General features: G+C 37.0%; 2 protein-coding genes across 2 annotated transcripts in view; both read left to right on the top strand.

Annotated features, from left to right (window-relative positions):
* The window catches only part of LOC149214184 (uncharacterized), a 133,818-nt gene extending 132,036 nt beyond the window's left edge, over window positions 1-1,782 (top strand). The window contains exon 4 of the mRNA XM_089392217.1: window positions 944-1,782. Coding sequence (XP_089248343.1) covers window positions 944-1,773 — 830 coding nt within the window. The 3' untranslated portion in view covers window positions 1,774-1,782. The remainder of the gene's footprint in view (window positions 1-943) is intronic.
* LOC149214183 (uncharacterized) overlaps window positions 1,782-24,981 on the top strand; it is a 63,453-nt gene continuing 40,253 nt past the window's right edge. Inside the window, exons 1-2 of the mRNA XM_089392216.1 lie at window positions 1,782-3,989; window positions 4,205-4,356. Coding sequence (XP_089248342.1) covers window positions 1,803-3,989; window positions 4,205-4,356 — 2,339 coding nt within the window. The 5' untranslated portion in view covers window positions 1,782-1,802. The remainder of the gene's footprint in view (window positions 3,990-4,204; window positions 4,357-24,981) is intronic.

The following is a 24,981-nucleotide window of genomic DNA, read 5'->3' as shown; positions in this document are numbered from 1 at the left end:
TCATAATAGCAAAATCTAACAAATCAAATGGTAGTTCTTCCTCCATTGGTATCGAGGTCATCCATCCCTAGCTACTTTTGCACATCTAACGACCCTATGTTCTTGATTGGCTTCAGCTTAGAGTCTATTTAAAGGTCTCTTTGTTCCTTTGTTGTTGAAGATCAATTAAGAGACCTTTTCCCCAAGCTGCGATATGACATTTCCCTCTCATTCCTTGCATATTAAACAAACCTTAACTTGTAGCATCCATTTTCATTGGTCGTGATATAGAGTGCTTGTACTTTAGCATTGGAAACCTAGGCCTGTTCAGGTTATGCCAATATTTTGTCTCACATATAGACCTTGCAATGAATCCAGGTGGTTAAGTCCAGGTGGTCCATATAGTAGTAGTAGTTGGTGATGCTCCATATAGTATATAATTTTTTCAATCAACATTAATACAGTAGATGCGTTTATCTCATTATTCAGACTAATCTTGGATGGGCCTGACAAAAGTTTAGTATAATTCCTCATGAGAACAAGGCATTTATGCTCAAGTGCGGCGAAGTATGAAATGGTGAAAATTTCATGGCCTTATCGCTTTTTCTTGTGAAGCTCAGAAATTTTTACTGTCTCCCAACCCATTTAAGTAACTCGTTTGTAGACTAACCTTTGATGGGACTGGCAAAAATTTAATATAATCACCCCCTCAAGAGAACAAGGCATTCATTCCTAAATGCTGGAAAGTATCAAATGGTGAAAATTTCGTGGCCTTGTCGCTTTTTCTTCTGGAGCTCAGTAAATTTATGTAGGGAAGATTCATTAAACTTTGCTCCAGCTGCCAACACCTATTGTTACCCTTTTGCTACAAATCTATCTTTCCTGATGTACCAATTGATTTGACATGCAAATATTACCATTTCACGCATTGATGGTCTTTGTTGGATCTTCTTTGCACAAACAGGTATGATATATGAAGAGAAATGTGGCGAAGCACGGCTTGAAGCTGCCGGAGATTGCTTTGCAGAAGCAAAATGCTGGCATAACGCTGCCGGTGCATATGCCAGAGCTAATTGTGTGTCCAAATGCCTAGATGCGTGTTTAAAGGGCAAATTATTCATGGTAGGGTTGGAATTTATCGAAGTGTGGAAGAAACGCAACTGTGATACTAACTGTGGAAAATGCCATGGATGTGAATCGGTAGAAGTTGAAACTGACTATCTTAAGAAATGTGCAACGCATTATCATCAGAAAAAAGACACTAAGTCTATGATGAAATTTGTGAAAGCTTTTCCATCACTGGATGTAATCAGATCCTTTCTCTTAAGGAGAGATTACTTTAAAGAACTTCTGAGGATTGAAGAGGCGGCTGGGAACTTTGAAAAGGCAGCAGAAATGGCAGAACTGGAAGGGGATTTGTTACTTGAGGCAGACATGCGTGAAAAAGCAGGACAATATGGGCTAGCCGTCAAATCCATTTTATTTCATGTGCAATTGAACTCCTTTTGGAGAACAGGAAATAGAGGGTGGCCACCACAGGAGTTCCCCGAAAAGAATCAACTATTAAAGAAAGTAAAAGACATAGCAGCAAAAGATCGAAGCCATGTATATGAATCCCTTCACTATGAAGGGTCAATACTTTCAGATGAGTTATACAGTCTTCCTGAATTAACGGAACATATGATTCATGCAAAGAAAATGAGAAATATCAGACTTCAAATTTTTTGTCTGCGTAAAGTTCTTGATGCACACTTTAACTCAGATATAAAAAAATTCAGCTTGCGCAAGGGATGAGTTTATTCAGGTTGGATGATTATTCCAGAATGCTGCTGGAGAATAAAATTTCTCCCGCAACACTGTTCTTTCTTTGGGATGAATGGAAGGATAAATTGTTATCCTCAGTGAGTGCTCTTTCAAAGTATGAAAAACGACGGGACACAGAACAAGATAGTTGCTTCTTAGAGTATGCCCTTGAATATTTTGGTGTCAGAAAGGACAAAAATGATAGATTTTGCAATGCATTTAACTGTCAAACTTTCTGGCTTAAGGACATTGATGTCAAATTTCTGCAAAGACAAGGAAATACCATGCAAATCAGCATTCAGAATTTTTCTATGGCTGCAAAGAAGTTCTTCATAATGGACCTCTATTCTGTAGGAAAAAATGTTCTTGAAAAATTGGAAAATCTGTATTCTTTATGCATGAAACAAAACCGCATTCTTCCTATCCAGGGAGCCCTGTTAATTCAAATGTATCAGGTTTCTGAATCCCTGAAAAATATGGAGCACTTGACTGGACATTCTGGGTTACAGCAGATTGCAAAGTTTGTCAGAGTGGCGAGAGTCTGTAAAGAGCGTTTTTTAGATTCTTTTTTCCCGCTGAAACAAGAAGATGAAAATATGAAAGAGTTTATCAGTCTGCGCGAAGACGCAGCAAGTATTTTGATTCTTCAAGACATCACAAATGACATTGTGCGCAATATGCAAAGGTCCATAACTCTAGGCCAGATTGGAAAATTGCAAGTACTGCTTCCCTTTTTACCAAAGGATTTGGGTATAGAGTATGGAAAGAAAATTCTCGAGTCCCTCAATGACAAACATTATTGGAATGATCAACTACTCTGGCTAGACATGGACACATCTCCGGAAATCAGTTCGTGTAATAGAAGAATGCATCTGGTAAAAAGCTTTGGACAAGCTTTATCTTCTACCTTTAACAACTGGGAGAAGATTGATTATATTTCCCCACAAATATTCCTCATGCTTCTGGAGAAGCTGTTCTTCCTTGCATCTTCATGTGAACAGCTCTTGACAGGCCTGTTTCTGCCAAGATCTTTCTTCATTGAATTCATGACTGGCAAACAAGGAGAATTCTCCCACACCTGGCTGCTTCAATCACAGAGTCAGTTGAGATCTGAAAAAGGATGTGAAAACTTTTATGAGCTGTTGTGTCATATAATTTGTGACCTCTTATCTGATAAACATGGAATGGTTGAATGGATTGAAGCTTCGAAAATTGACAGCAGAAAGTATTTTCCTGAGCTCATATTGCGTTTGATCATTATGCTTTGTTTGATATGCATCAACTCTGCAGGAAACCTAGAAGATTATACTCAATTACTGTGGAAAATCTTTAAAGATGGTCAGATTACAAAGAATTTGCCTTTCAAATTCAGAGAAGGCCTGCTACAGCTTTTGGGAAACGGCTCTTCCAACAAAAAGACATTCTTAATTAATCTTTCTAAAGCAATGAGAGGTATTGACAATCCTTTGGTGATGATTAATTTGAGCAAATCTCATGAATCTATTCATAATTATAAAGATATAATAATTCTGCCAGAGGAGAGCCTTGTATCCAAGGAATCTGTCATTCGAGCTGTCTTTCAGGAAAAAAATGTGTATGCTGGGAATGAAAGAAGTGAGGATATTGAAAAGGACTCGTCGTCATCAAATAGTAAAAGTTCCATAATCAATACAGGGCATATTCTTGAATCTACAGCGGCCAAAGAACCACACGATTATAAAAGAAGCGAGGATATTGAAAAGGGCTCGTCGTCATCAAATAGTAAAAGTTCCGTAATTAATACAGGGCATATTCTTGAATCTATTGCGGCCAAAGAAACACACGATTATATTACAGATAACAGAAAGTTCCTCATACACAATCGAGAAAAGGAGGGTGTTTGTCTCACATCTATGTCAAATACCGGGGAGACCGAGGAACAACAAAAAGCTGATTATGTAACAACTGAGATGAAATCCACAAGTGAGAATATCTTGCTTCCTCTGTTTGAAGATGACGAACCATCTTGCAAAGTGAAAGTAAATGGGCAGCATGTACCATGGTTTGTTGTACGGAGGATGAAAAGGTGGCTGTATTTTGCTCGGGAAAAACTTGAAGAGCAAATACCTCTAAAGGATAAATACACCGAGGAAGCTCTAAGAATTTTCCGAGGAAAGGAAAATCAGTCTTACATGGACAATTTTGTTTCAAAAGCTTGCCCATTGAAGGTATGGAAAGCACATGGCATTGTATTGTGATTGTTAATCTTTTCTTTCACCAAGCTGTGGACATTATATGTGCTTTAGACACGATTCAGCATAATATATTATACGATAAGTTTAATAGTTGATAATTTCATTTTCTTTTAGGCCATTAAAGTCCCGAATGGAACAAACGTGATATAACAAGTTTCGATAAATTAAAACTTTTATGTCTGTTGCAGGCAGAAGTTGATGAGTACATCGACCTAATAATCACCACAATACCGAAGGTGAACCAGGGACATATTTGCTTCGATCTGGACATTGATATCTTAGAAGAAATGCATGAAACACGAGAGGAATTACAAAAGTTATCTGAGCTTCTCGATCCAAGGTCAGCTAATCATTTTGTTCCTATGCATAAGCTCTATCAGACTAGTTCCTATGCATAAACTCTATCAGACTGAAATTTTCTTAACTGCAATAAACAGGGGAGGCAGAAACCGCATGATTTATAGCAAAGTCTTTTGTTTTAGATGATTTGAATTTTCAATTTACAGGTCTGTATTCTAGTATATTTTAGATCTACTATACCTTTGTCTAGCTACAAGTTGCAAGCAATCCTGACTGGGCTTCCAAGTCTTGAATGGCTTTTCCTTCTCTGAAGTGTCAATAAATTGCTATTCTAGCAGAATAGCAGATCCATGTCAACTATTGCCATTATTGGTATTTTGGGTCATTCAATGATAGAGAAATAATGAAAAATATTAATGATACACAAAGTTTATGTGGTAAAATCTTAACAATTTGTCAAGGAAACATCCATGGAAAAACAAGTTTTTTTCTTATCAAGAGAAAATTACAATGAGGCTTACATTCCTTCTCAATCTCTTGGGCTTCATAAATGAAATAGGCGCTGTTACAATAGTTTTGATAGCTATTATTTGGTTTATAAACCAACACCGTTAGAATAACCATAGTAACATTTAAGGTAAATTCAATTTTTGCATTTCCTTTTAATGGCACTGTTGTCATACTTTAGCAATCTCCACCTTGACAACAATTTCCTAATACCTTGCCCTTGCCAAAGTCCTTTCATCACCTCTTCTGTAAGCCAAGAGAAGTCAAACACCACCACAACTTCTCCAACAACATCAATTTCATAAGCATGTCTACATAGTTTTCTTGAGTGTAGACCCTTTTAAGATCTAGCGTACCTCCATCAATGACTTGTATTACAAAATGGCATTTTATGTCAATATGGATAGTCATACTATGATAAGCTAGATTTGTAGCCAAATGTATAGCACTTGACTATCATAGAATACAGTTACATTGTTCTGCATTCTTCCAAATTCACCTAGAAGACCCTTCAACCAAATTTCCTCTTTGCAAGCATGTGAGACAGCAATACACTCTGCCTTCGTGGTGGATAATGTTGATTTTCTTAGTGCAATTAGGGTTGGCACAATATTTTTGAAATTCTGATAATTACTTTTGATGTAGATCTTCTTTTAACTTATTTCATTCTATCATTCAACAATTATACTTCAGAAATTCAACCATAAAGAATAGTGGAAGAGTAGAGATCACAACACACAAAATAAGACAAGGTTCACCCTTGGAAAACCCACAAAGGGGAAAAACCCAACAACCTTTTTCAGTAGAGAACTTCTTCTTGTTCAATACGAGACACACCTAGACCTATGGTCAAACTTGGCCTTCTCCTCCAAGTCAAGTCACCCAATCTAATCCCGCACTTCGCTCTGCCTGTCTGACTCGGAATTTTGGCCCTCCCTCCTGCAATAGGCAGTTGCCCCAGAAATTTCGGCCCTGCAATAGTTTCCTCTACAACGAAAAAATTTCGCCCCCGGCAACAGTTTCCCCAAAAAAATGTGAACCAGAGAGAGAGAGACTAATCCACACATGCGAGTTGCAAGAGAGAGAAAAAAGAGATATTTCGGCCTCCTTCTTCGTCCTTCACTTGCTTGCCTAGAAACTGTCGTGTGTGAGAGAATGTGAATGCCCAAATGGAGGAGGTCAAGTTTCCTTTATATAATAGTCCATCTTGGGCGAATGGATGTGTCTCTTGGCCAAGGTCGACTTGACTTGGAGGGAAGCCGACTTGTCACTTTTGGAGCCAAAATTTACACTTCACAATTCAAATTTTCATCTTTAAAAAGTTGCAATGGGACATTAACTCAAAATAAATTTTCCTTTGACTCAAGCATTTATAAATATGATTTAACAATGATAAATACAATTATGTCAAGTGACCAAATGTACATTATGAAGACCGACCATAGTTACAAATTCAATACTCCCTCTCAACTAGGGAGGTATTCATAAGCACTTTCATAGGTGTTCTCAAATTGAACAAATTTCTCTAAAGAAAAGGTTATCCATTATTACCAGCATCATCATCTATCATCAGCATCTACTAGTGGCCATATCTGGGGCAATCCCAAACTCATGGCAATGTCATCAACATATAAGGACTCACTCCTCTAGAGTGATCGGTCCTCAAATCCCATGGCCTCTACCTAGGCCAAAATGCTGAGACCCTCAACTAACAAGCACTCACTCACCCTTCCTGGTGAGCACTCTGGGCCAAGACCTCACTCAACCCCTTCTTGTTTGGTGATCATGTCTAGATACTTAAAGGACCTTACTCCACCCTACCCGGTGTGTGATCAGGGTCCGAGACCTCACTCCACCCTTCCCGATGTGTGATCAAGGTGCAAATGCTGAAGGACCGCACTCTGCCATGCTTGGTGTGTGTTCAGGGTCCAGATGCTGAAGGACCACCCTCTACCATGCCTGGTGTGTGATTAGGGTCCAAGACCTCACTCCACTAGTCCTGGTGTGTGATAAGGGTCCTCCTCCAAGAGACACTCACTCAAGACTGCCTCTTGAGTCCTCTGGGTCTCTTGCACCCATTCTCCCTTTCAGGAGAATGTCTATCTGTGTTGCATACATGTCAGCACTCCCTCTCAACGAGAGGGGTAATCTCTCAAGCCCCAAATTGTCTCTCGACAACGACTTCGCTAGAACATCAACTGTCTTCTCATCGGTGGAGATGTACTCGGGCCTTATTGCTCTCCTCTGCACCATGTCATGGATGTAGTGGTACTTGATCTCAATATGTTTCCACCTACCATGGAACACGTGATTCTTTGAAAGATTCACATTGCTTTGATTATCGCAGTGTATCACCGTCAGTTACAACTCTTGACAAAACAATCCTGTAAACAATTTCTGGAGCCATACTATTTCGGTACAAGCTTCATTGGCTACTTTGTACTCTACTTTAGCAGTGCTGAGTGTAATCAACCTTTGCTTCCTACTCATCCACGATGTCATAGCGGATCCCAAACTGAAGCATACTCCCGAGGTACTCTTCCTATCTTCAACACTTCCTGCCCAATCAACATCCATATATCCCTGAAGTTGTACATATTGTTTGCAACAAATCTCAAGCCATAACTCACTGTACAATGAAAATATCTCAAAATGCACTTTGTTGCAATCCAATGCTCATGTCTTGGGTCAACCTGAAACTGGCTCAAAGTGTTCATAGCAAAGCATATTTTCGGCCTGGCGTTAACCAAATACATCAACGAACCAATCAACCTTCAATACATAGATGGGTCTACCAATTACGAGTCATAGCCTCTTAACTTCTTCAAGTTGGTTACCATGGGAGTCGCCATGGATTTGCAATCCATCGTACCAAATCTCTGAAGAATCTCTAACACATATTTTCCTTGACCAAGGAAGGGTTCACCAGGTTTCTGCCATAATTCTAATCCCAAGTAATAATGCATCAACTGAAGATACTTCATATCGAACTCAAAATCCAATTGCTTAGTCCATTCAATAATAAGAGGCTCAACACCTTTCAGAAACAATTTATCAACAAATAATAATAAGATCATAGGGTAGGGAAAATTTCAAGGATAGAAATTTATCTAAAAGTTTATAAACTTTGGCGAATCTTACTAGTCACTAATATGTAGACTATAAAATGTTTGGTAATAAGTTTATAAAAGCATTCAAAATTCTAATCATTTTATATCTCTCTATAAAATTTCGACAATTTTTAAGGTAAAATAATTTGATACTATAAAATTTGGGTGAATCATTTTTAGAAAAAATGGAAATTGGTGAATATTTTTTCTAGAAAAAACATGGAAAATTAGCCCACTTATTTTCCCTACACAAGTGCATTCTTCACAATCTTAAAGTAAAAGTTTGGATCAGCTTCACTCTTCGTAAATCCCAATCTCATCAGTGGTTGTCGATACGAGCATGCCAAGCTCTTGGAGCTTGCTTGAGTCCATACAATGCCTTTTTCAACCTACAAACATGAGATTCCTTTCCAAATACCTCAAAGCCTTGAGGTTTCTCTATGTACACCTCTTTCTAAATCACACCATTCAGGAAAGCAGTCTTCACATCCATCTAGTGCAATTTCCATCCCAATGATGGATCTAATAGAGGTGTACCTAACAACTTGAGAAAAGGTCTCATCTTAGTCTTATTCCTCTTTCTAGGAGAACCCTCTAGCAACACGCTTAATCTTTTATATCCACTTGGAAGTCACCGTTGACTTCCCTTTAGGCTTTGGCACAATTTCACATGCATCATTCTTCATAATCGACCGCTACTCTTCATCCATCGCTTCCTTCCATACCTGTTGGTTAGTTGCTTCTTCATATGTGGAAGGTTCTTTATCAATGAGTTTTTTCATGAGAGCTACATAGCTTGAGAACCTCTTAGGTTTCTTCACCTCTCTAGATGTGCCATCAAGAGCTGTATGTACTTCTAGCTCTTCTAATGTGGATCTAAGCCATGTTGGTCTCTTCTTGATCCCTAGAACTATGACTGGTTCTGCTAGTTCTTGAGGCCCTTCTGGCCTTCCAGTACATTATGTAGAACTCGAATGCTCCTCCCTTGAGACCTCTTATGTTACTTCATCCAAGGAACCTACAAAGACTTTCTTAGACTTCCAATATGCCACTTTCTCATCGAAGGTGACATCTCAGCTGACGCCAATCCATTGCTACTCTGGAATGTATACTTTGTAAGTCTTCAATGATTCGTTGTATTTAACAAATATGCCTTTCTTTCCTAAGGACTCAAGCTTGTTACTCTTATCCTTAGGAACATGAATATATTCAAGGAAACTAAATATCCTCATGTGACCAATCTCTATCTTCCTTTTAGAGAAAGCTCCTTCACAAGTCATACCTTCCAGAACTCTATGAGGACTTCTATTTTGAATGTACACAGTTTTTTGTGATCCCTCTCCCCATAAGAACAATGGCAAGTCCAAATCATTCATCATGGCCTTAACAAATTCTTCAATGGACATGTTCTTTCATTCTACTACACCATTTTGTTCTGGATTATAAGGGACACTTACCTCCCTCTTAATACCATCATGCTTGCAGAAAGCAACAAGCTCCTTCAAGGTGTGTTCTCCTCAATTATCAGATCTTAGTATCTTGATCTTTTTTCCTGTCAAGTTTTCCACTTCAACTTTGAATTCCTGGAACTTGTCAAATACCTCATCCTTAATCTTCGAGAGATATATCCATGTCTTACAGGAGAAGTCATCAATAAATGTCACATAGTACAATGAACCACCAAGTGATTTTATCGGAATTAGACCACATACATCATAATGAATCAAGGCCAAAGCTTCCTTAGATCTATTGTCACTGTTTGGAAATGATTTCTTGATTTTCTTCCCAAGAGCACAACCTTTCCATACACCATCGTTCTTTAACTATAGTTCAGGAACCCCGGACACTATTTGACTTAACTCGGGAAATGCTCTAAAATGAAGATGTCCATACCTTTTGTGCCATAACTCACTTGGATTTATCTCATCATGTACTAGTGTTTGATCTGGTTGAATCACAAGTCTATACAACCTTCCATCACGAATCCCATTAACCCTAGCATCATCTATACTAGAGCCCTTGGACCAAACAAGTACTTTTCCATTTTCCATCTACAAAATCAACTATATCTCCTTTATCTTCTAAACAAGAAGCAAAGACAAGATTATTTTTCAAATCTAATACATAAAGAACATTGTAGAAATGTACATTGTTACCAGATTCTAGCTCTATGGATGCCTTTCCAACTCCTTTAATTGCATAGTTTTTATTGTCTCCCAGTTCAACCCTTTGAGACAACTTCTTTTTTTTGTGCTGGAAAGATTTCAATGCTCTCTAGTCATGTGCCGTAATGCTCCACTATGTACCAGCCACATGCCATCATCATCTACAAAGGAACCTGTCAAAGAAGAATAGTAAAAGAAATCCTTTTCACCTTTAACCTTCTTTGTTTTTTCGTCTTCAACATCTGTTGCGGAAGCATGTTGCTTCCCTTTTCTCTTCTTTTTGTTAGCCATGTTAGGACAATATCTCTTGAATTGTCCATATTCCTGATATCCATAACATTGGATCTTTGATAAGTCTTTATTCTTCTTAGATGAAGAAGATCCCTTTCCTGACTCCTTCTGTTGAGGTCCAAGCTTCTTCTTTCCTTTGTTCTTGAAATAAGCTACAAGGGTTTGAATTTCCTCATCTTGATGATCTCTAGTCCTCAATCTTGCTTCTTCTTGAGCACATAATGTCCATAATTGTTCAAATGTAGGAGATTCCTTCCAACTGCTTATTTTTGTTGCAAAAGCATCCCATGATCTAGGAAGACCATTGAGTGTTGTAATCACTAGCTCTTGATTAGGAATGGATTCTCTAATTGATTGGATCTAATATCTTATTTGAGAAATCCTTGCGAAGCAAGAAGCCATAACGTCTTCATTAGTCATCCTTGTATTTCGAATTTCATTCTTCAAACTCATTGATTGACCAACATTCTTGATAGTGTAAATATTCATTAGGGAATCATACATCTTCTTTGAGATACATCAGAGGAAATTTCAGCCTAAAAGTGGCCTCCTAAGGAAAAATATTAAAATAATAGTTAAAATAATGAAATACAAGTTATGAATTTTTGAGGGAAAAGTAAACTACTATTTTTTATTGTATTTTTTGCTTATCTCCTTATATGTTTACTCAAATTTCAAGTGTAGACACTCGTTAGAATTATGCATACTTCTGAGAAAACCCACATTGATAAAAATTGAAGATACATTAAAAAATCATGTTAAAGTGTGTTTAACATGATTTTTTAATGTATCTTCAATTTTTATCAATGTGGGTCTTCTCAGAAGCACACATAATGGGTACTTGTTGGACGTGGAATTTAATTTTGCATCTTACGAGCGTTTACGCTTGAAATTTGAGTAAACCTACAAGGAGATAAGCCAAAAATACAATTAAAAAAAATAGTTATTTTTATTTTCCTTCCAAAATATTTACATGTACCTATTTTTAGATTTAAATGATTTTGATTGGTTTACATATTATGTATATGAAATTCCATAGATACTTTTAGGCTGAAATTTCCTCTAATGTCAAGTTTTGCAATGTAGGGAACTAAATGATCCCTAATGGAGTCCACTATAATGCTCATAGCATTGTTGTCATCCTCCTTGAACTTTGCTTTTCCTGCATCATCTTCTAGTTCAACAACATTTCCTTTCAAAATGTCCAAAACCTTGTTCTTGGCAAGAAGAATATCTATTCTAAATTCCCAAGCTCTGAAATTAGATGCTTCCTCTATCTTGTTTTCAAATCCCATGGAGGAAGCCATAGAAACCAATCTACGAGAAGGACTTGAATAAAAAGATCTCTAGAGTTTTTTCAAGGTGATCTCAATGTTCCCTTCTTCCTTCTCCAAAGCTCTGATACCATGTTGATTTTCTTAGTGCAATTAAGGTTAGCATAATATTTCTGAATTTCTGATAATTAAATTTTATGTAGATCTCCTTTTAACTTGTTTCAATATATAATTAAGAAATTATACTTCAGAAATCTGACCATAAATAATAGTGGAACAGTAGAGATCACAACACACAAAAGAAGACATGATTTACCCTGGGAAACTCACAAAGGGGAAAAACCCAACAACATTTTTCAATAGAGAAATTATTCTTGTTCAATGAGAGAAAGACTTACACCTATAGTCAAACCTGGGCTTCTCCTCCAAGTCAAGTCACTCAATCTGATCCTACACTTTTCTCTACCCATCTAACCCAGAATTTCGACCCTCCCGCAATAGCCAGTTGCCCAAGAAATTTTGGTCCTGCAACAATTTCCCCAATAACCCAAAAATTTTGTTCCCTTGCAATAGTGGCCCTAGAAAAATGTGAACCACAAAGAGAGAGAGAGAGAGAGAGAGAGACTAATCCACACATGCAATTTGCAAGAGAGAGAAAAGAGAAACGGTTTGGATACAGATCTGTCCCATTTCAAATTTTTGGAAATGATGAAGTTTCGATTGGATACAGATTTGAGGAGTTTTACGTATTTTTTTCTCTGTTCCCGGAATTACAAATCTGTATCATGATTTTTGGATCCGTATCACGAAAAACGTGATACGAATCTGGAAATCGTGATACAAATCACATAATTCCAGAAACAGATCCGAGTATTTTGTTTGCAAAATGCTAGGTAAGGATTTTGAACGTCCAACAACGTCGGAAATGACTTTTCCCTCAAACACTGGGAACAGGTTATATAAAGTGATCGAGGCTTTTTACCACCTTTAGGGATCAAGCCGCTCATTTACCTAATACCCACTTGACGACGAGAAGTTAACTGTTAGAACATTCAAATTTCTAGAGCAGCTTGACCCTTGTGGTGCAATCCTGCAGATGTATGTGGTAACTAGTTAGTGGTTTGTGGCCCGAGCAGGTAAAATGTTGTGAGAGCACTAGTCTCAAGTTTCAACTTTGGAGTTTGAAAACGATGGCGGCATGGTGCGAGTTACAAGATCCTGAAGCCTCGAGCTTGTTGGTCAACGAGTAGAGCACGAGCACGAGCCTGAGGATCAGAGACTATTGGTAACTTGGACGTCAGGTACTGGACCTTGTGAGCATGAGCCCGTGCTCTATTGGATGTCGGGCAATGGACTACAAGTAAGAATATGTTAAATGTCTGTAATTGTGTGGGAACTTGCTTGATTTACTTCTTTCTTGTTATACACAACTTATCAATGTCCACAAACGAAAGCATTGCAACAGGGATATGGCTATTTGCTAGATTCACATGGTTTAGGCTTGACAGTGAAATTGGGATACTTTCCTTAAACTTATGTCACTTCGAACGTGGAAATGGGTTTTGAAAAAGACACTTCCAAATTCTAGGAAACAATAACAATTGTCTACGTTTTTATGTATGAACAAGAAAGATATTTTTTCTATACATAGTGTGCATATAGATGTGTCAATGAACTTTTGATCTTTGTTGTTTTAGTATTTATATTTATAGTTTTTAAATTTTGGTGCTCGCCCTTGCATACTCATTGAAAGAACTATAATTTTATCACGTGGAAATGACATTTCTCTATTGGAATTGGATTTGAAATTTCTTAGAAAGATTTCCTAGATTTTTCTATACGGGAGACTTCTAGGCAATATTTCCTAGGTATTTTTATAGTATTGTGCCAAACAATTGTGAGACCTTTTAACTCTTTAGTTTTCAGTCATCCACAGTATTAGTGAGACTTGACAAGTTAAAACAAATTACAATTATAAATTTTAAAATTATTTGAGTTTGAATTTGTAATTGTAAATTTTATTTTGCAGTTTCATTTACATCATCATCAGGGAAACTTCAAGTTCACTCAGTTGCGAGGCAGAGGAACGTGAAGTTGAATCTGTCTCTAAAGTTGATCCAAATTCACCACTTTCGAAATATGTAACTGTTGTAAGGGAGATCCAAGGAGGGGGATCATTGGCATGGGTTTGCAATGAGTGTCGAAAGGAGTTTAAGGAATCGTGCACCTAGGTTAAAGCACATTTACTTGGGTTAAAAGGCAATGGGATTCGAATATTAATTGGCCCACCTAAGAGAATGGGACAGAGGGAAAATGATTAATCAACGAAAAACTTGTAAAATATTGGAAAGAACAAGATGAAGCAGATGTTAGGAAAATGAGGGAAATCCTGTCTCTCAATTCAAACAACCAACAACAACAAGGTTGGGATCATCTTCATCAAGGCCTCCAATTCCCTCTCATGGAATTGGCAACCCTGATTCAAACCGGTCTAATCTAGGCCCGCTTGAAAAGAGTTTTAATAATGATGCTCGAGAGACGGCAGATGCAATCTCCTTATTGGGAAAGATGATAAAAGCAGCGAATGAAGCTCCAAAAGGGTATGGGAGCCCTAGATATGAGAAGGTATGCACTACAATGTTGAGTGTTGAGAAGTTAGATTTGGAGGCAAAATTAAGCCCCATCCATAATTCATGACGCATTTCAGGGGTGTCCATCATTTTTCATGGATGGAAAGATCAAAGGAATAGGCCTTTGATCAATGTGACTGCTCAAAGCTCAAAGGGGGCAAAAGTTTTGAAGGAAGTGGACTGTGAGGGGCAAATGAAAGATTCTCAATTCATTGCTGACATCTTGATTGAAGCAATTGAATTGATGGGGCCAGAAAATGTTGTCCACGTAATAACTGACAATGCAACGGTGTGCAAAGTAGTTGGCCTAATTATTGAAGGAAAATATCAGCACATCTTTTGGAACTCTTTTTTTGTACATTCATTGAACCTCATGTTGAGCAAAATGGGGAAGCAAATTGAGTGGATTCGAGTTATTTTTGAAGAAGCAAAAGAAATTCAAGCTTTCATGACAAACCACAACATGTACCGAGGCACTATAGGGAATTTGCAAAGTTGGAGCTCCTTAAGGTACCTAAACTTTAAAGTTTATTTCATAAATTCTAATTTCTATGACTCTAAATTCAAATGTAGAAATCAGATTCCCAAACATCATGATTCGTGAATCATAATATTTTCAATCAAAATATGATTTTTAATTTATTGAAACATTGGCAATTTGGCACTTGCAGGTTGTCGAGACTAGTTTTGTTTCTCACATTATATTCTTAAGAAGGCTTATGGAGGCGAAAGAAACATTACAATCAATGGTATGCAGTTCTCTTTGGAATCAATAGAGGCAATCTTGATCTGAAAGAGAACAAGCAGTGAAAAGGTTGGTTGTTGATGATGAATGGTGGGATAGGGTGGAGTACCTCTTGGCATTTACTAAGCCAATTGTGGATTTGCTTCACCTGTTTGACACAAATATGCCTAATTTGGGAGAGGTGTATTAGGGAATTGGTTCCACGGTAGAGAAGATAAGGGTGGTTATAAATGCCAAGGAGAACGACCTAGATGAATTATTTTATAGAAAAGTCAAAGATATATTTACCAAAAGGCGAAACAAGATGACCACTCCATTGGACCTTTTGACCTATGAAGTGAATCCAAAATATTATGCTGCAGAGTTACTAAGTGATCTAGAAAGAACTACCAAATAAAAACCCATAAGTCTCACAAGGATTTAAAAAAGCTTTTTGTAGATCCTAAAATTAGGATTCAGATTCGTTCAGAGTTTGCTCATTTTGTGGGATCGGAGAGTTGGGGTGCTGATATTGATTGTATGTGGGACAAGACCACATTAAGTCCAATTGATTGGTGGAACTACTATGGTGGGGAACTTACAAAAATCCAAAAAACGGCCATCAGGATCTTGTCACAGGTTGCTAGTTCCTCTTCAGCAAAAAGGAACTAGAGTACATATGGTTTCATACATTCAGTGAAGTGAAATATATTGGGCTCCAGGAAGGCTGAGGAACTAGTGTATGTTCATTCAAACCTTCGCCTTCTGTCACACAAGAGAGACGAATACAAATTTGGGCCCACCAAATTTATGGGATGTGGAACTAGAGTTGTCTGACTTGGATATGACGTTGAATGTCAGGTCTCATGTGACTTTGTTTGATGAGGAGACACCAATAGTTGGAACTTCAAGTGGACATAGAAGTAATGCTCCTACTCCTAGAGAGGATGTGGTTCTTAGTGACATGAATGGAGACATATTTGATGATATGTAAATGTAATTTATGATGATTTTTTAACTTTTGAACAATGAATATTGAATACCATAATATGCCATATGAATTATGAATAATGATAGTAGAGTGCCATTCATAATTCATTTTGTACTTTGTACTATGTAATGTGCATTATTAATTTTGGTGATGATGTTGTAATTTGTCATGTTGATGTTAATGGTTGAAATTTGAAATAGAAACTTGATGATATGTTGAATGATGAATTATGAATGTTATAATAATCATTAATGATGATGACAACGTTTATGCTGAATTGATGATGATGATAGATGATAATTGATTATCTATTTTTAGATATAGAATGTATATTTTAAAAGATGAATATGGTAATATGAAATTCTTATTATATATGTGTGTGTGTGTGTGTCGTATCGTATCTAGATTTAAAAAAAAAAATTCCATATCCATTTCAAACCTCGTATCCGTATCCATTCCCATATCTATTTTAGTGTAACTTAGCTTTCTCAACATATTTACTTTGTGAAAACCTATGCTTACAATTTTCTTTGTCTTTGTGTATTACATTGCCTAAGATTTTCTTTGCTTTTCCTAGATCCACCATATCAAAGATCCTAGTCATCTGAGCATTCAACTTGTTAATCTCTTCCATCCTTTTACATGCAACAAGCATATCATCAATATATAGCACTAAGATAATGAATATGCCATTCAAAATTTTGAAGTACACACAATGGTCATACTTACTTCTAGTATAGTTCTAGCTCATCATAAGGGAATCAAATTTTTTGTAGCATTTCCTAGGTGATTGCTTCAAGCATACAATGATTTCTTGAGCTTGCCATTTAATCTTCATTTTTCATATTGAACAAAACCTTATGGTTGTCCCATGTATATTTCCTCATCCAAATATCCATGTAGAAATGTTGTTTTCACGTCTAATTGGTTTAGCTTCAAATTAAGAAAAGAAACTATTGTCGACACTATATGAACATATACAAGTCTAAAAGCTAGCGAAAATATTTCATGAAAATCTATTCCTTCCATCTGAAAGTATCATTTTGCAACCAGTCTAACTTTATAGCTTTCAACATTACTAACAACTCTTTTTTTAATTTGTACACCCATTTACATCCAACAACATTTATATCCATAGGAAGTTCTACCACGTCCTAAGTTTTGCTTTTGTCCAAGGAATCCTTTTCTTCTTTCATCACCATCTTCCATTTATCACTATTGATATCGTCCACTGCTTCTTGATAACAAGAAGGTTCCCCATCATCTGTAACTAAAGTAATAGATGAAGTAAAATTGGTATACCTTTTTGGAGGATTTCTCTCCCATGCAAATCTTCTCATTGTTGATTGGGGAATTTCGACATGTTCCTAACTATCTAGCATTTTATAGCCTCAAGGGTTAGTTCAATCAGTCGAGTTCCAATCGTTAAAGCACCTTGTTAATGGGAGGTCACAGGGTCAATTCTCCTTGATGCTCTTAGGGTTAGGCTCTGCTAATGAGCCGGTAGGATTGTGATCCCTTTGGGTGGATATGCTTGGATAGTTTTCGTGGACGTAGTAGTCACTGATCTCCGATGTCTATGAACCACAGATTTAAAAAAATATTGTGTATGGCTCCTTTATCATCAAAATCTTCATCTTTCTTTTTCGTGTCCAGAGATGGATGGGTTTCCAATTAAATTTGTTGATTTAACAATGTTTGTTTATATTTCAAAGCATCTTCTACATCTTTGACTTAATAAGAGTAGATTCATGATGTTAAACAAGATATCACCAGCTAGACATAATCAAATTGTACTAACATCACCAGCTAGACATAATTGAATTGTACTTAAGGCGCTGACATCTAGGTTCTCTCACTATTCATCGGTTAATGTTGCAAGTTTGTTCCTACTACCCAATAATTCCTTCTGCAACCCTAGCTATACTAATATATCCATCATTTTAAGTTTTTACAATTCAAAATTGTTTTTTTCATTAAAATTTTCAACTTTGAATTTAATATTCTTCACTTTTGCCATTATCTTCTACACAAACTCTCCTTCCAATTCAAAAAAAATTAATGTTCCAATTTGAAAAGGAAAAAAATTCACTACTAGACTCCTTCCAAATAAAATAAAATTAATATACCAATTTGAAAAAAAAAAAAAAAATCACAACTCCATTTTCCACAAAATCCTTCCAAAACCTTATTTTCTACAAACTCCGTCTCTTTAATCCCAATTTTCCAAACCCTATTTCCAAACCTAGTTTCTTAAACTCCATTTCCCAACAAAAACCTTGTTTCGACTTTGCTTCTTTATAAATGTGATACTCTTAAAACAATGAAATATCCTTTTTAATAGGATTTTCTTCACCAAAACATGAGATTTAATTTTCTTAAAAAAAAAATTGCTCGCTGGTTTATTTCTTCCCCAAGTATGTTCTTCACCCATTCTTTTGTTACCCATATTATAAACTCAAAAGTAACAATAAGCACATTGATATTCAGTTCAGAAAGTGAGAATACAAATCCTGGACGGTTAAGTTTAAAGAGCAGATGAACAATAAAATTTAGTCTATAAAACTTCAGATACGAAGAACTAACAAACATGAAGAGGGATTCAATTTTGACATAGTGGCTGGAGATTTCTGTCATTAATACTTAAAGATGGAAAGATGGAGTGAGTCAAAATTATCTATCCATAAAGAAAAACAAAATCTGTGATAAAATTCCTAATCACGCACTCTTTTGCATTCAACTCAATGAGTAAAGCATAACCAGCAGTCTCCCAATGGTTATTTGGAGCAACTTCAACAAATAAAACTTGTAATACTTCAATCCGTACCTTTTATATTAGAAAACTTGTCGGCTATATTTATATAAATTATGATCTCAATAAACATCCGTTGTTGATGGCAGTGGGAACCGTCTGTGTGCAATTGGAGCTTTACAAATATAACCATTTTACCGAAAAACATATAAAGCAACCTTATGCTGAAAACTAATTTTAAGTACTTAAACCTTCATATTTTCGATATTTTAGTTATACTGTAGCGTCCATATTATACTAACCCCAATAATTGTTATTCTATTATAATATTCTTGTATTTGTTTTTTAGACTCATCATATATAACTATGTTTAAACTCAAAATATAAGGAATCATTCTTAAAATTGATTTAGATTGCAATAATAATATATAAATATGAAATTACACTATTAATTAGTATATTTCTGAGTTAAAATTATTAAAATTAATTTCTTAACAAAGTTATAATGTAATTTTCATTTTTTACTAATTTTATTTTAATATTTAAGATATTTTTGTATTTATGTCTTAGATTCATAATTTATAATTATATTTAAATTCAAAATATGAAACACCATCCATATAGCTACTAATTTCTGAGTTAAAATTATTAATATTAATATTTTAATAAAAATATAATATAATTTTCATTCTTTACTAATCCCATTTATTAATATTTTATTTTAATATTTAGGATATTTTTGTATTTAATTCTTAGGTTCATAATTTATAATTATATTTAAACTCAAAATATGAAACACCATCCATGAAGCCCTATAATTACAATATTAATATATAAATAAAAATTTAACACTATTAATATTAATAAATATCTAAATTAATATTATTAAAATTAATACTTTAATAAAACAAATACAATTTTAAAAATATAATATTATTTTATAAATATAAAATATATTTAAAAATAATAACCCAAAAAAAAAAAATTATCAACACAACATTCGAACATATTCACAAATTTTAGATTCGCAATATATAACAGCATTACCGGTAGTTTTTAAAGTATTATTAAACATGCTTGCGTTTGCAATATTCTGTGTCTATGCTGTTGTAAATATTTGTATGCATTTGTAGGTGTATTTTATCAATTACAATGAGTATTGATATCCTAATAAACACAGTTATTGATATTCTATTAATCCCAGATATATTTTATCTATTTTAACTTTTTGTATTTGTTTTTTGGATTTAAATATATAATCACATTTATTAGTATTGAATATTTTATTATTTTTAGATATATCTTATTATCATATTCTTGTTGTATTTGTTTCTTAGATTCATAATATATAATTACTTTTAGTTTCAAAATATCAAAATATATATTTTGCAATTGAATAAAAAATTATATTTACGTTGTATATATACTTAATATAATATAATATATAATATAGTTTTTAGGGGTGTGATTTGTTGGCCAATAAAAAAACGTTTATGACGTTGTGCATGTTAGAAGTTTAAATTTAGACTTGTTTGTGAGTCGTGCTTGTGGGCGGTGCAATTGCACTTGGAGGTTATAGTGACAGTCGTCGGGGATCAACCTTGTGTCACGCAAGTATGAGAGTCGGCGTATTACCTATTCCGTCACTCAAAAAACACAAAAAGAAACTTTTGTAAAAGCTTCGAGTCCTAATATTTTTATATTTAAGTCTTTCTAGATTAAATATCACTAAAGTAATTCCAAATTTTAAAGCACCATACAATAATAATAGCCTTAGATATTGTATTCAATTGAATGAGTTTTTCTCTTGGTCAACCCTCAAAGTATGTTGTTTTGTATATTTTTGAGTGAAGAGAATTGAAATCATAAAAATATGACTATTGATTTCAACTATTATTTGTATTTGAATGTAAATTGGCTCATTTATGTGATATTAACATATTAAAGAATCATAAATTTATCTATTGAAGTTATGATACTTAGGTGGGCTTTCTTTGGGAGGGTGGTCTCCAAATTCTCGAAATCAAACTCCAAGTCAGCATTTGAATCATATGCATTGATAGTTGATTTTGAATTAGTTTGGCGGGGGAGTGTGGTCCCTTTAGGTGGACTTGCCCTGATTTTCTACCTAAGGAAAATATATATATATATATATATATGATTCAGTCTTATATTTAAAATATATTCAATGATTACGCTATAATTAAATATCTCACTAAAGTGATTCTAGATTTTTACTAATAATAGCCTTAGATATTATATTCAATTGAATGGGTTTTTCTCTTGGTCAATTCTTAGAGTATGTTGTTTTGTATATTTTTGAGTGAAGAGAATTGAAATCATAAGAATATGATTGTTGATATTGCTACTATTATTTGTATTTGAATGTAAATTGGCTCATTTATGTGATATTAACATATCAGATAAGAGTTGAGATAGAAGAAGATAGACGGCGGCTGCGAGCTCTGAAGACAGCGATGGCGATTTGAATCAGACTCCCGCGCCCGCCGTTTGGCCCTGCCCCAGGCCCCTGCCTGGCAGGCCCGCTGCTATCTGCGCCCCTCTGGGCCTCTTTCAGTCTTCCTTCGCCCCTCGGGCCTCCTGCCCGGCCCCAGCGCTGGGGTCCTCCCCTTCTGCCTCGTTCCTTATTCTGAAGCGCCTGCACTCTGGCTCCTCTTCGCCTTAATGGCTGGGTCTGATCCCCCCCCACCAGATCTGGAAGATTATGAAAAACTGTTTGCATCTCTCATCCCTGAGAATGCATCAACAAGAATCCGCCCATCTGCGACAAAGTTCGTCAAAAAACTGGATGAAATCCCTGAAGTTTCTCTTCCTCCTACCCTTCCGAGGAAGGCAGCAATCGCCTTAGCTGAAAGAGGCCTTGTTGGCCAGTTCACTGGCCTTTGGCCCTCACCCAGATCAGTCCAAAAATGGGTAGAACGCAACTGGAGCGCGATGATACAAGGAAAAATAGCTATCAGGTTCTGCGGAAGGGGCTTCTACACCTTTCTATTTGAATCAAAAGAGGACAGGAACCTCATCTTCAGAAACGGTCCTTATTTCATGGACTCAAGAGGCCTTTATCTGAACAGATGGACTCCAGACTTCGATCCGGAAATGGACATCCCAAACGCAGTCCCGGTTTGGGTTCGCCTGCCTCATCTGCCGCTTCACTGCTGGGGAGACGAATCTGTAAAGGCTATTGGGAACGCAGTCGGCAAATACATTGACAGATCTGAGCCAAAGGAGAACATGCATGCGTGTGCAAGGATATGCGTCGAAGTCGACCTCGGGAAAGGCCTGCCGGAAGCCATCAAGATTAAGGTAGATCACTGGACACACATCCAACAACTAGACTATGAGCAGCTGCCCTTCAAATGCAAGGTATGTCACGAATATGGACACTTCGCAAATAGATGTAGCAAGTCAAAATTAAATGAGCCTAATGGTAATGCAGAAATCTCTGAAGGTTCTTGGGAACAAGTTAAAAAGAAAAAATCCACCCCCTCACAAGGACCAAGCTCCAAGCCCCTCCCGGAAATCCCCTCCCCTCCTCCTCCTCCCCCCTCCTGTTCAGCCCCCCCCTTCCCCTCTTCCTCTAATCCCTTTGAATCTCTGTCAGTTGAAGATCCCATATCCCTCCCCCTCCCCCCGAGACACTGCCCTAGCAGTCATCTCCTCCCCCTCGAAACCCCCACCCTCACCCCCCCCAACCATCGAGCGAATACTCACTCGAAATAAATCAAAAGAAGCGGGCCTCTCCTCTGACCCTCCGAGAAAGGCAGGCAGGAAGTCAAACAAAGAGATCAGAGATGAAACAGCAGCGAAAGAAATGGCCACCGGTACCCAGCAACCTATGGACACATATCTAGATAGACAAAAAGGAAGTGGAGAAAAACTAAAGGAGAGGAGCGGGCACCAATTAAAAATTGGAAAATGATGATAGTGGTCTCTTGGAATTGCAGGGGGTTGGGCTCCTCCTTAAAAACAAACGCAGTCCGGGATATAATTAATCAGGAGCAACCAGACCTTCTCCTCATCCAGGAGACCAAAATTTCTGAGCACGATTTCCAAAAGCACACCAAAAGATACAAAAACTACTCAGGTACATCAATAGGAGCAGCAGGTGCATCAGGAGGTATAGGAACTCTATGGAATAAGAACAAATGGGACCCCATCAATATAAACTCTTGCAATTGGTGGGTAAGATCAGATCTCAGAAACAAAACTTCAAAAGAAATCTACACTATATACAACATCTATGCTCCGAATCACTACAGGGATAAAGCTCTCTGCTGGGATTCTTTAACCACAGACTTACAGTCCGTTCAAGACAGGAATATTTTCCTGGGAGGAGATCTGAATCTAATAAGAAATGCCGAGGAAAAACTAGGTGGGAACTTCCACGCAGACCCCTCAAGAGATTCGTTGGAATCAATAATCCAGAATCACAATCTGATAGACATTCCTCCTTACAACGGGAAATTTACGTGGAGTAACAAAAGAATCGGCATCCACAACATCAAGGAGAGATTAGACAGAATCCTTGTTCATGAAAGAATTGTTGCAGGCTTTTCCTCTATCAAATCTAAAATTATTCAAGCCTCGGCCTCAGACCATAAACCAGTGGTCATGATGCTGGACAAGGGAAGAAATCTGGGGCCCCTCCCCTTTAAATACAACAAAATCTGGGACGCTAAAGAAGACTTCCGCAACCTCATTCAAGCTCAGTGGGCTAAGGAAGTCATTGGCTCGCCTCACTATATCTGGGAAACCAAGCTAAAGTCTCTAAGAATAGCCATAAAGCAGTGGGCAAGAGAAAACGCAGCTAGGGAAAATAAAAAAAAAGCAGATCTTCACAAGCAGTTGGAGCAGTGGAGCCAGGCAAAAGAGAATACTCAATACACAAAGGAGGACCAAATACAAGAAAATGAAATGTACAGGGAACTTTATAGACAAAACAGGGTAGAGGAGGAAGAACAAAGGCAGAAATCGAGGTGTTTATGGCTAAAGGCTGGAGACAAAAACACCTCCTTCTTCCACAACAACGTAAAGCTCAGACGCGCCGGCAACCAAATCGACAAAATCGTGGTAGAAGGGAAAGAGATCAACGAGCAAGAAGCAATCAAAGAGGCAGCACTCAGGCATTTCCAATCCTTATTAACAGCAGGCCCCCAGTCTTCGGACAGCACGGAATTCCTCAGACCAATTGAGAGCAAAATCTCAGATATGCAAAACAGCGAATTGGACAAGGATGTTTCAGAGGAGGAAATCAGGATGGCAACCTTCAGCATGCAACAGGACAAGGCCCCGGGCCCAGACGGTTTCACTGTCGCCTTCTTCAGAAATCACTGGGACACTATAAAAAAAGACTATGTAAGGATGGTAAAAAATGTTTTCAAAAACTGCAAGATGGGGGAAAACACTAAATCCTCACACCTCGCCCTCATTCCCAAGGACATCAATCCCCTCTCCTTCGATCGGTTCAGGCCCATCTCCTTATGCAATGTTTCTTACAAGATTGTCACTAAAATTCTAGCCAACAGGCTTAAAAAGCTCCTCCCCACCCTCATTTCTGAGAACCAAGGGGGATTTGTACCTCAGAGACAAATCACGGATAACGTCATTTTGATTCAGGAGGCAATACACAGCAGTATCAACAAGAAAGAACGAGGTATGATCATCAAATTAGACATGGCAAATGCATTTGACAGGGTGGACCATCATTTCCTGATAGAAGTCCTTAGAAAATTCGGGATCTCCAACAAATTCATAAGCATTATTAAGGAATGCATCTCTAACCCCTGGACTGCCCCCCTGATCAACGGTCGACCGAGCAGCTATTTCAGAAGCACTAGGGGACTGAGGCAAGGCTGCCCCCTCTCTCCTTTTTTATACATCATAATGGCGGAGACCTTGAGCATCCATCTAGAGAGACTACGCAAGCAAAAGGAGATCACCGGGATCAGTATAGAAAGAGGGATCAAAGAAATCAATCATTCGCTTTTTGCGGATGACACCTTACTAATTGGGGGAGCCTCAAGTTTGATGGCAAAAAGATTCAAGAAAATTTTGGATGCCTTCCTAGCAGCTTCAGGGGGAAAGCTAAACAATAAAAAATGCAAGATATACACTTGGAACACCTCTCTCCAAATCATGCAAAGAATTTCCTTGATCTTGGACATTCCAGTGCAAAGGAACTGGAGCCACTTTTCTTATCT

Source organism: Pinus tabuliformis, chromosome 1_1, assembly GCF_031772625.1.
Source record: "Pinus tabuliformis cultivar Carrire ecotype Pingquan chromosome 1_1, CPIR1, whole genome shotgun sequence".
Classification (NCBI taxonomy): Eukaryota; Viridiplantae; Streptophyta; class Pinopsida; order Pinales; family Pinaceae; genus Pinus; species Pinus tabuliformis.
This window is presented reverse-complemented; position numbering and strand designations above follow the sequence as displayed.